The 14155-nt window shown below is 47.0% G+C and overlaps 1 protein-coding gene across 1 annotated transcript in view; it reads right to left on the reverse strand.

Annotated features, from left to right (window-relative positions):
* LOC124261548 (threonine aspartase 1-like) overlaps positions 1 to 14155 on the reverse strand; it is a 99234-nt gene that overhangs the window by 17834 nt on the left and 67245 nt on the right. Inside the window, exon 8 of the mRNA XM_046695863.1 lies at positions 3267 to 3389. Within this exon, the coding sequence (XP_046551819.1) occupies positions 3267 to 3389 (123 nt within the window). The remainder of the gene's footprint in view (positions 1 to 3266; positions 3390 to 14155) is intronic.

The following is a 14155-nucleotide window of genomic DNA, read 5'->3' on the forward strand; positions in this document are numbered from 1 at the left end:
ACTGTCAGTTACCTCAGTGGGATTGAGTGAGTGAGTGAGTTTAGGTTTACACCGCACTCAGCAATATTCCAGCTATATGGCGGCGGTCTGTACATAATGAAGTCTGGACCAAACAATACAGTGATCAACAGTATGAGCATCGATCTACGCAATTGGGATACGATGACATGTGTCAACCAAGTCAACCAACCCAATCCCGTTAGTCTCCTCTTACGACAAGCATGGGTTACTGAGGATCAATTCTAACCCAGATCTTCACAGGTCTTAGTGGGATGGAAGTAAGACTACTGTTATTGGACCCCTGTAGTGTTGAGATCTTTCAGTGATGAGGAGTAGAGCGGAATGTTGCGGGTTCGATCCCGACCGCGTCATACCAAAAGACGTTTAAATATGGTATTTGTTGGTCCCTGCCTGGCGTTCGGCATTATTGGGTACAACAAGGACTGGTCGGCTCGGAGTCAGTATACTGTGTCTGAGTGGGGTATTCATGCTTCACTGCGGCATGGTATCTCAGTGAGCTAGCACTATAAAACCAGCTTCAGTCTGGGCTAGTACAAGCAGCCGCACCTACACATACACACGCATGCACGTCGTCATATGAGCGAAATATTCTCAAGCACGACGTTAAACCCAATTTCACCTCACCTCAGTGATGAGGATGTCGAATACTTTCCCCTGTTTTGTGTTGTACCATATGTTCCGGTGTTTTCTCAGGTTAAGTTGCCTTTGTGTGTGCTTGTGATGGATGCTACCAGAGCAGCAGGTTGAGTTCAACTGTTTGTGAACACCTGGTTTATTGCTGTTTGATAGTGGTTCATTAACACATGCTAATGATACTATCAGAATCCTATAATAGACACTGCTTTACCACAGATTTCTTATAATAATAATAGTGCATATTTATGATGCGCACATATCCATGCTAGTAAGCATACTCTTGGCGCTAACACATTATTACCCCAAGCTGCCTGTTAGGTGCTAGAAGGTTATAGTCACATGACTTATCCCACTGGGTACCCATTTTCTGCTGGATGAACAGAGACAACAAACTCACTTGCCTAAAGTGAGATCACATGTATCACATGAGCTCTATGCACAGGACCACACACCACCACATGAATGGAATATTACGAACATGGAAAGAGTTTAACCTTTGGAATTCACTCTCATCTCTTGCTATATTAAAGGTCACATGCAACGTAAAACACAACTTTGCAGATTCTGATACCTTTTGGTAAGGACTTACCAAAGGACCTACCAAAACAAATCATCAAAAATGCAAATTCAACTTATAAAGTTGAAAAATAACGCGATGAAAAAAACCCGCGCAAAATCGGTGTTCAAACGATTCACTAATTTTCCCCCAGCACTTGGGGGAAAAAGTGGTTTCAACAGCTGGGCTGCGCTCATAGCACATGCGCAGTGAAATAGGTTTGCGCAGCTTGGAAGCGGGTTGTCCGGTGAATACTCGGTTAAGGCTTTGGTGTGATCTATTTTTCTAGTGTTTTGTTGATATTTCACAGGCGCAAGCTTTTTATATGTTATGACAGTAGATTACCGATTTAACAGTTTATATAATTTCATTTGTCTATTTCACGACACGTTCTTCTTACCGAGTCACTTTCTCAGTTCGATACTTAAAAGCAATGTCATTATAGATGGGTCTAGGACAAATGCCACCTGGACAAAAACCACCCGGACAAATGCCACCCAAATTAAAATATAAACCACCAACACTAGTAAAACGTGAGAAATGCACAAAACACATTCTTCCTCCTTTTTTGCCTCTATGCACAAGCCACTTAGATATTCCTTTCACAAACTAATACATTAATATCAATAGTTTCTCATACTTCCACATGTTCACTTAGTGAGTGAGGGAGTCTGGCTATCTTTGCTACTTCTTTGAACAATGGTTCCTATATGTAATGGAGTTTGTGAACAATGTCACTGATATACATGTATACCACTTCGGTAAAACCCATGAACAGTTCATCTAAAGAACAAACTGGCTCAGGGTACCACTAAACACCACAAAATGACTCCTGTGTCTAGTACAACAAATCCCCAGAGTGTTGAGGTACAGTCCTTCTGAGTGTAGAACTGTCTTTTGCTCCACTTGTTCCTATGGGGAATAATGCTAATGCATGAGGTTCCCCTCATTTGGGGGCAGTTTCACAAACAAACTCAGTACACCAGAGTGCATGAGTTTAGTTTTATGCTGCGCAATATTCCAGTTATATGGCGGTGGTCTGTTCATGACCAGCTTGATTGAGCATCGATCTAATATTCCAGTAATATCACAGCGGGGGACACCAGAAATGGGCTTCACACATTGTATCCATGTGGGGAATCAGCCCGGGTCTTTGGTGTGACGAGCGATTGCTTTAACCACTAGGCTACCCCACCACCCCATGGAGCACTGAACTTCAGTGATGACATGTGTTTGCAAAAAGAATAAGCATGTCCTGCCCTACCTGCCCTCATGTCATCCACAAAATTTGCATCAAAATCTCTTGTCATGATACATTGACATGTAAACAAACCAGATCAATAGATACAGTGTGACACATTAGTTGTTTACTGATTCTGATGAAACAAATCAGAACGGTATGCTGATTTTGAACTACCTCTGCCTTGTACAATAGCACACATTATGCTATTCATAAGGAAAGAGAAACATCTATTACATTCATTTTGCCACTGGGGGTGGGCAGTTTTAATTTTAGGCCAAAATATTTCTAGTGTAGTTGACTTGGCAAAAATAAATGCTACTAGAAATTTTTATAAGATGTTTACATAATATCACTATTTTAGGAAATCTGCTGCCATTACAGAAATGGCATCTTAAATCTAATGAAGCATTGTGAAAATAACCAGCATTATGCTGAAAACATTACTTGTGGCATTAATAAAACAATATTTCCTTATGCAATATTACTGAAATTGCCTTTTCCTTTTGAACAAAGGGCAAACACACTCATATCACATAATGATCAATCAAGAAATACATCAAACTGATATTTTTATTAAGGCTGTGATAATGTCTATTAGGAAAATTAGTTGTGTAGTTTTAGCTTCAGGGCTTTAGAGGTCCTCAGCTTCCAAGTCCTCAATGAAAAACATTATACATGTAAATGGTCCTCTCGGGCAATGAAGTTAAGCCTTTCATTACAGGGCAGGTTCTTGCACCAGAATTTCCATTGATACATCTTGTTAGGAATGAAAATCACAGACAGATTGATAGTCTCTTGTGTGTTACTAACCGGGCCCATCCTTCCTCTGTGCTTCATCCAGATCCCTCCACTGGAGCAGGCGGCTGCCATGTTGCCATCTCCATCTACACATACACAGCCCACTGTATCCTGGACACCACTGCTCTCGCCACACTGAAAGACATTCATTGAAGGATAAACAGTGTGAACCACAGGTTTTAAACATTAAAATGAATAGGCTCAGCGACAAACCTGAAAACATAATGTTTATCCACTTTGTCAGTGTTTTCTGAAGAGTCAGTTGTATAGTTTGGCATGAAATGCATGTGGACCCGTTTTTTTGTAAATATCTCAAACGTTGACCTTTATGACCCAACACTGCCGCTGTTACAGGTCATTGGCTCCCTCCCTCTGCAAGCCGTCTGCGTTCTGCTGTTTATTTTGTTGACAGTTACATAGACAGATTCTTTAATACAAATGCATAAAATCGGTGATTTACAATGTGATTAGGTTGTCTGACAAAACATCCACTTGCACAGTTTGAGATCGATTGGGTCATTGGATGAAGAGATATTTACAAAAAAACGGGTCCACATGCATTTCATGCCAAACTATAGTTCCTGTCTAACACACAATCAGCTGTAAGGGTTTTGATGTAGATCCTTACACCGTTATCAAGCTAATATTTATGTGATAACAATCTAAGAATAGAAACGTTGCATTACCCAATAAACAAAAGTAGTAGATACAATAGTGGTCCGAGATCAAGTCCAACAAAAGCCTCTGTAAAGCGTTATTTCACAAATAAAGCTTTTGTCAGGCCCTTAGATCTCGCCCCCCATTGTCTACTACTTTTGAACCCCCAGTTAACTTCCCGACCCCACGTGGCACAATAGTATCGCTATGACTGTGAACTAGCACTTTCCTGATCATGTGATTACCCTATGTCGTGTTGACAGGAAACAGTTTAATGCGAGCTGGTTATAGGATACTATTGGGATTACTTGGTAAGTGTTAAATATTTTGCTTGGGGGGTAACATTGTGCCGTACGGTATGACTAATAATTCCTCTCTGATGAAACCTCTCCCTGGCCCATCTCTCAAGTAGTACAAGTTCGGCTCGTCGGCTTTGATGTCCACTTTATCTATGTTGTAAGTTTTGACTGACCATATTGGATCGGTGGCTCGTTTCCTAAGTGTCCCCTTCGTATTCCCCCGGCTGGTAGAGGTACCTCACGGGGCCCTATCGGGTATCTGTTTCTCCTTCCCACGCAATGGTGCAGCCAACTCTGCCACTATTGATTTTAGTTTGATAGCGTCGGCTGGTTTCTTGCCGGTGAGGCGGATGATTTTGTGGTTGATGGCCGACACCACCTGAGGTAACCGCGCTACCCATTCAGTCGATCGTTTCCCCGGGTTGGCCATCTCTCTCGTATACTGATGCCCGAATAAGCGCTCGGCCAAAGTCCTATTGAATCTCTCAACTATGGCTTAGCTGCGATGGGCTCGGCCGTGCCATGCCTGACCTTGGTATCGTGTTTGTCTAGCAGTTGTGACCGGCATCCATGAACTCCGCCCAGGGTCGACTTGCAGCTCTGTGGGCCACATCAGCGGACTGCGTTTGTACATGCGTTCGAATCCGCGGGCTACCTGGGCCAAGTCTTTCGCGGTCAAGGGTTCGGCTTCCTTGTAGCGACTGGCAACGTCCACGACGGTTAGGGCATACTTGTACCTCTTGTCGTGGGGTAGGAATAGGAGGTCGGCCTGGTGAACGCTATTGGGTATGTTAATACCGAACTTCCTTCTAGGCACGTAGCGTGGTGCCGGTAAATAGATCTGCCACAGGGCTTGTTTTTCAAGCCACGCTTTGGCCTCGTTTGGGGGTACTCGTGCCATTTTAGCCAGCTTATGTATGGCGCTAGCTCCTTTCCAGTACCCACGCGGGCTGTAGTAAATAGCCTCAAACTTTCTCTGGTTCCGTGACATGGTATCGTATTTATATATACACCTATGTTCTTGGTTCAATTTTCTCATGCCCGTACGCGTACGTGTTGATCCCATCAATAGCTATCCAACGCTTAGTGTCCATCGGCGACAGGGACGTCTTGTTTATAGTCAGTCCGTATATCCTATGCCCATCACTTCTAAGCGTGTTCATTTTATGCCTGAAGATGCGGGTCTTGAACAGGGCTTCCTTGAATCTGGCGTGTTTGATGTGTTGTTTCACCACATACTTCTTAACACCCTTAAGCCTTCGGATCTCACCATTGTCGGCCTTCAGGATGGAGTACATCTTGGGTCTCAAGCCTATGTACTTCGCGCTATGGGCCAGCACACTCATCCTTCATCTTACCAAGGACCTTTTATTTACCGTGCTGTGTATGGCATGGTCCTTGGGGTAGTCGCTGGTGTCATTACAAATCGAGGCGTTTCTTCATGTCCTCATACATTCTCGGTTCGAATCTCCATCAGAAGGGAATCCGTGTCAGTGTACAGAACTTCACACCTGTCGCCGTACTGTTTCTTCAGTTTGTTGTAGTAAAAGTCTTACATCAGGTGTTTGGATAAATCGAGGATGCTCATCCCCACAAAAACAGGCCGGTTGAATTTGATGTGGCTTTTCTTCATGTGTAGGGCCACCAGGTCGTCGGTGAATATCTTGCTCCGGTTGAATGCCGGGCTGGCTACCAGTCTCCTGAGCTTGTCTTCCTCATTCGACCGAACCAGCTTCACGGTCACGCGTTTCCTCAGGTTCGCCATAGTCTTACCGAACACCGAGTTTGTAGAGGTTTTTCTCAAAGTCACTGGTGGCCAGCTTTTCGCAGGTCTGTGTTCATTCTGATGTAGGGCTCCATCCAGGGCTCTGGTTGAACACGAAAGCACCCTGTGTATTTTGGTCAGCCTCATACCCAACGACAGGTACAGCTGTAGGTTCGCGATAGTGAACGATGTACTTGGTCTTATTCATTAAGTTGGGCACTAGTTTTTCAACGTCTGCCACCCGCCCACCTAGCAAGTTATGTTGGTACTCAGACATCCAGTCTGGGTTAACCCTCATACGTTCGGGGGCCAGGGGGTAGCTGTTGTGTGATGTGTGTAATGCCTTGGGGTATTCCACGTCCACCTCAAGGATATAACCTTTGCTCGAATCATCCGCGATGCTCATAACATCAATCTCGTGCGATGTCCATTCAAATCCCCCTGTGGGTAGATACTGGCTCATGGCCCAGCCGTACAGGTTGTTGGCGTCGAGGTAGAGAATATGATTGGTTGGCTTGCTCGGGTCGTAGCCCTTCACGTATTGATTATTTGCTTTTGCGTATCGTTTGGTAGCCATGGAAATCCCACCTCTCAAACCTTTCTCAATGAATAGGTGCATGTCGTAATCGGTGAGCAATTCCAACTTAACTCCGGTCTTTTTCAACAATGCATCCCACAACAGACCTGGGCTGGTGTAGTACCATGCGGGGTCGAGTTGATACTGCTTAAAACACGTCCTCCTAAACGTCTCAAACACGTCTAGCAGGAGTACATCTGTCCTCAAGTACAGGTCGTGGTAGTCACCCAGATTCATACAGCCCAGTTTATTCCATCGTACATCGGCGAGGCGGTGGTTGTCTTGGGATATTTCTTACAGCCCAGGTTGCTGTAAAATCGGTTGATAGGAGGCAGTTAATCGCGAACTTGGCCCAGCCATCCATGTACTCGTAGGGGGTACGCCCTTCCTCATCAGCAGGGGTCGAGTCTCGGCGTTGGTGTATCGATCAGTGATGGGGAAGGTATCATTGGCCTTGACCAGACTGTCGAGTGACGACAGGAGGAACTGAACCAAGTCGATGAACCTCAGGCCATTCAAGCTGAAGGAGATGTATCTCTCCATGTTGTTGGGGATGCACGTCAGGTTGCCGTCGACTTTCGCGATGGCCTGCATGATCAAGTGAGAGTCGTACCCTCTCAAGTTGTGGAAGACCACGGGGATGTTTATTGTCTTGGGGGTGATTCTAAGCTTGAGGTTACACACGCTTTGAGCGGCGCCTCTAAACTTACCGGTGACGTGGCAGTGATCTCTCACCGAATCACCGTTCAGTGGGCTATCACACACTTGACAGTGAGTGCTGCAGGCGTGAGCTAGCCGGTCGGCTTGAGTCATATGCATGGGAGCGACTGTGTATAGTGTATTCCTAATACTTTTCTCTTCCTCCTGCAAACACTTTAGAAACTTTTCAGCCGCGTCGGGACCCCTGTACACTACGGGAGCTTTCGTTTCCCCATCACATCGGACGACCACATATCCAAACCCACAGGCCTCGTTCTCCTGTGTTTCTTGTGTGGCCCTGTCGGCGGCAGCCTCAACGGGTTTGACCAAGGCTTCGAAGTCGGCGGAGATGACATAAGGCACGGACATCTGGTTCTTGTGGTTGGCGAATGTTAGGATATTGTCGCCTTCCTTGGGCATGTTGACTCATATGGCCGTCTGCCCCACACCTTGGCAATCCCCCCGGTGTGATTCCAGCAGGTCGGGTCGGCTGAACCCGTGCAGACATCGTACACAAAAGTGTTTTTTCCTGTCGTATTTCGACTGGTCGTGCAACAGCCTGCTGAGGTGTTTTATCCACGTGTAGTGATACTTATCACCTCGCCTGATCATGAATATATTTATCACGCGGTGGGGGTTCCCCCCCTTCCCCAACATTGGACTGACCCTGTGCACGATCGTTGTGTTACCTTCGTGCCCAAAGACGTTTATGGCTATATCATTCTGTTTTTCTATTTTAGTGATCTGGGATATGGGGGTGGGTTCGGTTATACCATCCCAGTTGAGCCCATCGTCTTGGGGATAACTAGAAGGCCTGTTCGAATTAGTGTCAGCTGGAAACAAGGCTGACCTGATAGCTAACCTCAGGCAATCGTCTCCTCTATTCTTGATGTTGACCATGGCCTGTTTTGCTTTGTAGTAGGGGGGCAAGTCTAGGTACGACCCGCCTCTGAATGGCACGTAGTTAGCTATGTCTAGATAGACATTATCAATTTTATCCACGACCCACCCGGACCCCATGTGTGTGTAGCGTTCTAGGTTATTCTCGTATCTGCTGAAAACTGATATCGATTGACTCGCCTATAGTCTCGGTATGAGTCACGACTTCTTGTTTACCTCGGTAGTAAGGCTGAACGTACTCAATGACCCCATTGGGGGTTCCCCCCTGCTGTTTATCGAGTGACATTTTCACTGTGATTTGAAACTTTATACTTCCCAAATCGTTTAGTTCCTCATTGACTTTATCAGCGATTAGAGGCTTGATATCGGCGATGTCTATGTTCCTATCAACATGCATACGCCAGCCTCTCAAATAGTTACCTACAGCGCGCTCAGTGCGCATGAACTCTAAGTCAATAGCTCTATTCTGCCGTAATAGTTCTACAAGCTGTGGCTTCCTCATACGGGAATAACCTATTAACCCAAACTGACGGGCCTCCTGTTTGAGTTGTTTCACAGTGTGGGGCTTTGCTACGGGGCCGTTTAATAATGTGACTAACCCGGCTCTCCCCAGGCGGGAATAACCCGTCAACCCTAGCTCTTTTGCTCGGAGTTTTAGTTGTTTTACTGTGGAAGGGGGGTGTATGTTAAGTAATCTCAACAGCTGAAGTTTCCTCATTCGAGAGTAACCAATTACACCTCGCTGTCTCACGATCTGCTTGAGCTCCCGAGTAGTAGACATTGTGTACACACCTAAGTATATCAATCTCTAATTGGGCCACCGGCGAGGGAGGTAACTCTTCCAACCTTGATAAAAAATAGAGGCGCTATAAAATCCTTAGTAAATATCTAGATAGACCTTATAAATTATACCCTTGACCCACCCGGAACATGCGCAGCATAGTAGGGTGTTTTGTATTATTTGCAACGAGTCGTCAACAAGTATATCTATCTCTCCATGCACATCTACTCGTCCACCATCAAAGTAATTCCAAGTGTGCCCAGCCCACGGTACATCAAACCCTACTTTCACCATGATTGTAAATGAGCACCCTTATATAGTTCGCTAACAATCATGGGTTTGAGGACACTGATATCTATACTGTCCCCACATCCATCTGCCAGCTTCTCAGGGCAACGACTTTCCCTGGGCTCAACTTCCACTTAACATTGTTATACCTAGGTGTGCACAGTCTCTAATTGGGGCACTACACTGCTATCCTGAGGAGGTGCCTACGTTCTTTTCTGTAGTCTTTTTTCTTCTCGTAGATAAGATGATGTCTAACTACGTTTGCTCCGTGAGCTTTGCATAGGCAGTAGTGACCTTTCACCCCGACACCACACACAGAACACGTGTAGTTGATACTCTTTATATGAAAACAACTATAACTCTCAGTCCTGCAGCTCCTACCACAGGCCACGGTCTTCCCCATAAGTATGTATTCGCATCGGTACGGGGCTGGTCTCATCTTTGGTATACTTATATGAGTACTTAGTCTAATTGTTTTGCAACCAACGCAGTCGCTGCTAGACCCAGCGCGATAAAGACCAGTTCTCGGTCCTTCTGCTTCAGGGATGGTGTGTAGTACTGAGCGAGTGTGGGCTTATGGAGTGGTTCTAGCTGTTTACCGGTTAGTAGGTAGTATTCTCTCGCTGCGTCGTCGACATCATGGAATGTTTTAACGCATGGTTCTCACGCCTGAGTTGTTCATTAATGTAATCAATTCTCTGTACGTTTCTCGCGCATACTCAGCTTGCGCTGTTTGTAATCGTTCAATAGCCAGGTCAGGTAAACGGCTCAGCTTGTATCTCAGCGGCGTGTGACTCCCGTAGTTTCAGAAGAGGAAATTACTCCCGGAAAATGCCAGGGCAATCAACAGGAGTGGAGCCCCGGCATTTACCAAAATACGATCCCTTGTTACTCCTTAGCCACCACATTTTTACCGGCAGCTGAACTCTAGCTTTAGGGTTCTTCTGCCTGGTGACTGCTAGACTGGGTCACCTCGCGGAGGGTTCACCTCCAGTTGGATGTGGGTTGGTTTCCTCGGGGCTCCGAGGGAGGTTCACCTCAGTGGTTGTCATTTCTTAGGGCAGCATCCATCTTGTATAGACCACTTTTTTTATAATTATTATTTTGCCCCTCCTTACAATTGGCAATGCTTTGCAGCATCCATCTTGATAACCTTAAATTGGCCTCCGTCACGGGGCTAAAACATACTGTATTTGTGGTACAGCATGCAGCTGATAGAGCTCAAAGGCGTGTTCAATAAAAGGGTCTTTCTCGAGGTCCCCCCACAGATAAAGTCAACGTTCCGGGAATGGGAATGGGAAGGTACCAGTGTAGATCTGGGTCACACTATACCAGTGTAGATCTGGGTCATAGCCTCGATCCTATAGCTTTCGATATCTTCTAGTGACATTTTGTAATTTTATCGAGTGTAGTCCCCAAAGTAATGTTTGGCTTTATCGATTTCTAACGCCACCAGTTTCTCTCGCTTGTCGTCACTCACCTGTGGCGACTGTGGCACCAACAGTTGTTCTAGCAATTCATCACACTCCATCTTATAATGTAATAAGCAAGTTTTAGTTTTAATAATATAATACCCGATGCAGGTGAAACACAGCGAAATGAAGGTTAAGTTGCACACGACGAGAACTTCAAAAACAACCATCGTAACAATTAATTGCTAAGAGCTAAGCTTTGCTTAGCATTTGCTTAGCATTTGCTTAGCATTTGCTTAGCATTTCCTTAGCTTTGCTTAGCATTTACTTAGCATTGATAAGCTAATACACCCTATAGGCCATGGGTTGGTCGGTCTTGAGCATGAGCTTAGCATGCTTAGTTTCAGCGAGCTGTTTCTTCACACGTTCCCTATCATGTTTGCTCATCACATCGTTCTCTCTCAAACACTCCTCGAACGAATCCCTGTCCTTGCAGTGGAATAAGGCCACCCATCGTGTCTGCTCCCTGAGGTCTTTCAACACCGAGTTGAACTTCTGCATTAGTACCCAGACGCTGTGCTTTGCGTGCCGGCTGGAGAAGGCCAGGTACGATAGCATGTCTCTCTTTTTTGATATCTCACGATTAGCGCTGCAGTCGTCCAGGATAAACAGCGTCGACTCCCCCTTGAATTTGTTGTGATAAGCTTTCAACCAGTCCTGCAGACATGTTCCCGGGTCGACTCTGTAATGCGTCCGGTCCGTCATCACCCAAGGTCTTTCCGTGTACGTTCTATTCATGTGCAAAGTAGGGCACATGATAACGATGTTGTCGAACATATCCCGGTAGTACCCCTCCAACATATCCAGCACGAAAACGGTCTTCCCACAGCCCGTCTGCCCGCACACTATGGCGCAGTGCGGGTCGCGGGGTAAATCAATAGATGGCCTGCCACCATCAGTAGATGGCTTGCCGCCAGCAGGCAGTGCCCTACTGCCATCAGTAGATGGCTTGCACGAATCTCCCATTGTCTATATCAAGTTGCGCGTCCATAATAACGTACAGATATCAACTTGCCCGCGAGTAGAGCCTTCTTGGTAATCTGGATGGTTATCCCCTTGCTACCGTTGTCGATGCGGCGACCGCTGCCGTGCAATTTATCGTCATCGGTAGATCGGATGTCCAACCACAGCGCGTACTTGGTGGTCAGGTATTCACCGATCTGCACGGAGGATAGGTCCAGGTTTTTGGTTATGTGTGAGTGTTGTTTGATAGCCGGTAGCTTTTTTATCTCATCCCACTGCTGGTATGCCCTCATACCATGACTGAACAGCTGGTTGGGCACGCCCTCGATGGTCACTTCCACCTTTTCAATCTTGGGGTTGAAAAACTTCTCGCTGTCCCTTCGGAACGGCTCGTAATCCTCCACGGGGACGATCAGGATGCCTTTCATCGATCGCGCCGGCACGTTTAAGGTTGATATTCCACACAGTGTCGCTCTTATCCCGCACGACCGATCTATGCCTCAGTATGCGGTTGTACAGGATGGTCACCTTCCCCGAATACTGGTTTCGAACCTGCCTGGCCAGCTCCGGGCTAGTGACCATGTCGAACTCCAGAGAGATGTTGTCGATTGTGTAACTGGCCTCATCACCGTTCGGCGTACGCACTACTTTGCTGTAGTCGTTAAACGTGAACTCGTATTCAAGCCTATCACCTAGCGCGGCCTGGTAAAATGGCGCGTGTCCCGTGAGCAACTCGAAGTCGAGCGGCACGCAGAACCTGTTCCAGTACGCTTGGGCGATGGCCTTTTCACCGTCCTAGGTCTTGTCTAACTGGTCTGCCGTGAAGCCGTACCCCACGCACAACCGAGTCGATTTGCTGATACCTTGGTATCGTCATTGACTCGTTCTCCCTCGCTTTTCCAGAGGTCCCCGTAGCAGTGAAACACGTCGCTGTCGTCGATGCTCAACACCTCGTTATCTTGATGGTGATCTTGATGGTGGTTTTTCTTGATGATGGCTCGACCTATGTTCGCACTAGCTCGCGGTTGATCGTTGTCGGAGGTCAGCGTGAGGTTGAACGATTCAGTCGAACCAAGCCTGGTATGATAAGGTCTGGCTCTCGCCCAGGTTTGGGAATCTAACCAGCAGCATTGTTTTGATTCTGGTCTATCTTGCTGGGGTTGTTGGATGATGGTCACCGACTGGAGGATAACACCACATTCATGAACAACCCCTTAAGTGCTGAACTTGTACAGCTGGCCAACCGTATGCAGTTTGTCAGAGACAACATCAAGCCGCATAAAGACTATGCCAAGTTTACCTGATAAGTGGAGTCAAGCATTGAAGGCTCACCCGGGGTCGATATCATGAAAAAGACGGAAAGGACCGTATGCTTTGTCAACACTCAGAGTCAGCCCTGGGGAGTCAACTGATCCGTGATGAACTAGGCTTCATAGATTACGGGGGCACACGGCCTAAGCTTCCCCCGAAGGTCGTCCAAGATCTGCAGGCAGCCAGGGCCGAACTCAGCGGTGAAGGTGATATGCCCCAACAAGCTAAAGACACATCAGACAGTCTCGAAAAAATATTGGCCACGTACCATGCCAACCCCTTGCTGGGTCTCAAATTTACCCTGAGGGAACTGCGAGGCCTAGACGAAGACTTGAAACATGTACGCGGAGAACTCGTGAACAACATGGGGAAACTTAGCACAAGTCGACGAGCACATCGCTCACCGAAACGGAGGACGATGATATGAAACGTCGTATCGAGGAGAGAATAAAAAACTTGGAAGACGAGAGCAGACGGACTCGGTTGGAATCAGCTTCCTCGAACCGGGAAGCCCTCCGATCCCAGATCAGTCGCGTACGGGAAACCATCGATCGAGTCCTAAATGAAGACACCACGCTAGCTGACAGGATCCGAATCCTCTTCTGAGAGCAAGGGATTACTATCGACAGCATTCTGACTGCATTGGGCTTCATCATATCAACCCTAGTTTTGCATTGACGCCTGCCGGCGGCAGTGGTACACCACCACCAACACCCACTGGTGGCGTCAGAGACTGGATAAAAAAACACCTGAAATCCCTCGGGGAGGCCCTGGCTATACTCGCTGGTAAGGCCGCCGAAGCCCTGCCCGGCATCCTGGGTAGCATCGTCTCGTGGCTGCTGACGCTCTGGCTAAAACTGCCAAGTGGCTCTGTCAAAACCTGTGGGCAGCCATCATCGCCGTGGCGGGTCTGGTGTACGTAGCGACTAAGGAATTTTTAACCAAATGAGTTCCAAACCGACCGCTACCCCACCAACCACCAGGGCTGTTTTACGGTCGATGTGCTGCTGATTGGACGCCTGCTGTTGGGGCTGTGGGGGTGTGGGTTGAACCCTAGGCTCTGGGGGTGGTGCGACTATACCCATCGCACCAGTATGTGTGGGTGGTGGGACGTGGGGGTGTTAACATGGGGTTGACGCAACTTTTGGTCTGCGTGGCTATGACTATTTCGTTGTTGTAGCCTACCACT

This window comes from Haliotis rubra, unplaced genomic scaffold (assembly GCF_003918875.1).
Source record: "Haliotis rubra isolate DU_JTF1 unplaced genomic scaffold, ASM391887v1 Scf80, whole genome shotgun sequence".
NCBI lineage: Eukaryota > Metazoa > Mollusca > Gastropoda > Lepetellida > Haliotidae > Haliotis > Haliotis rubra.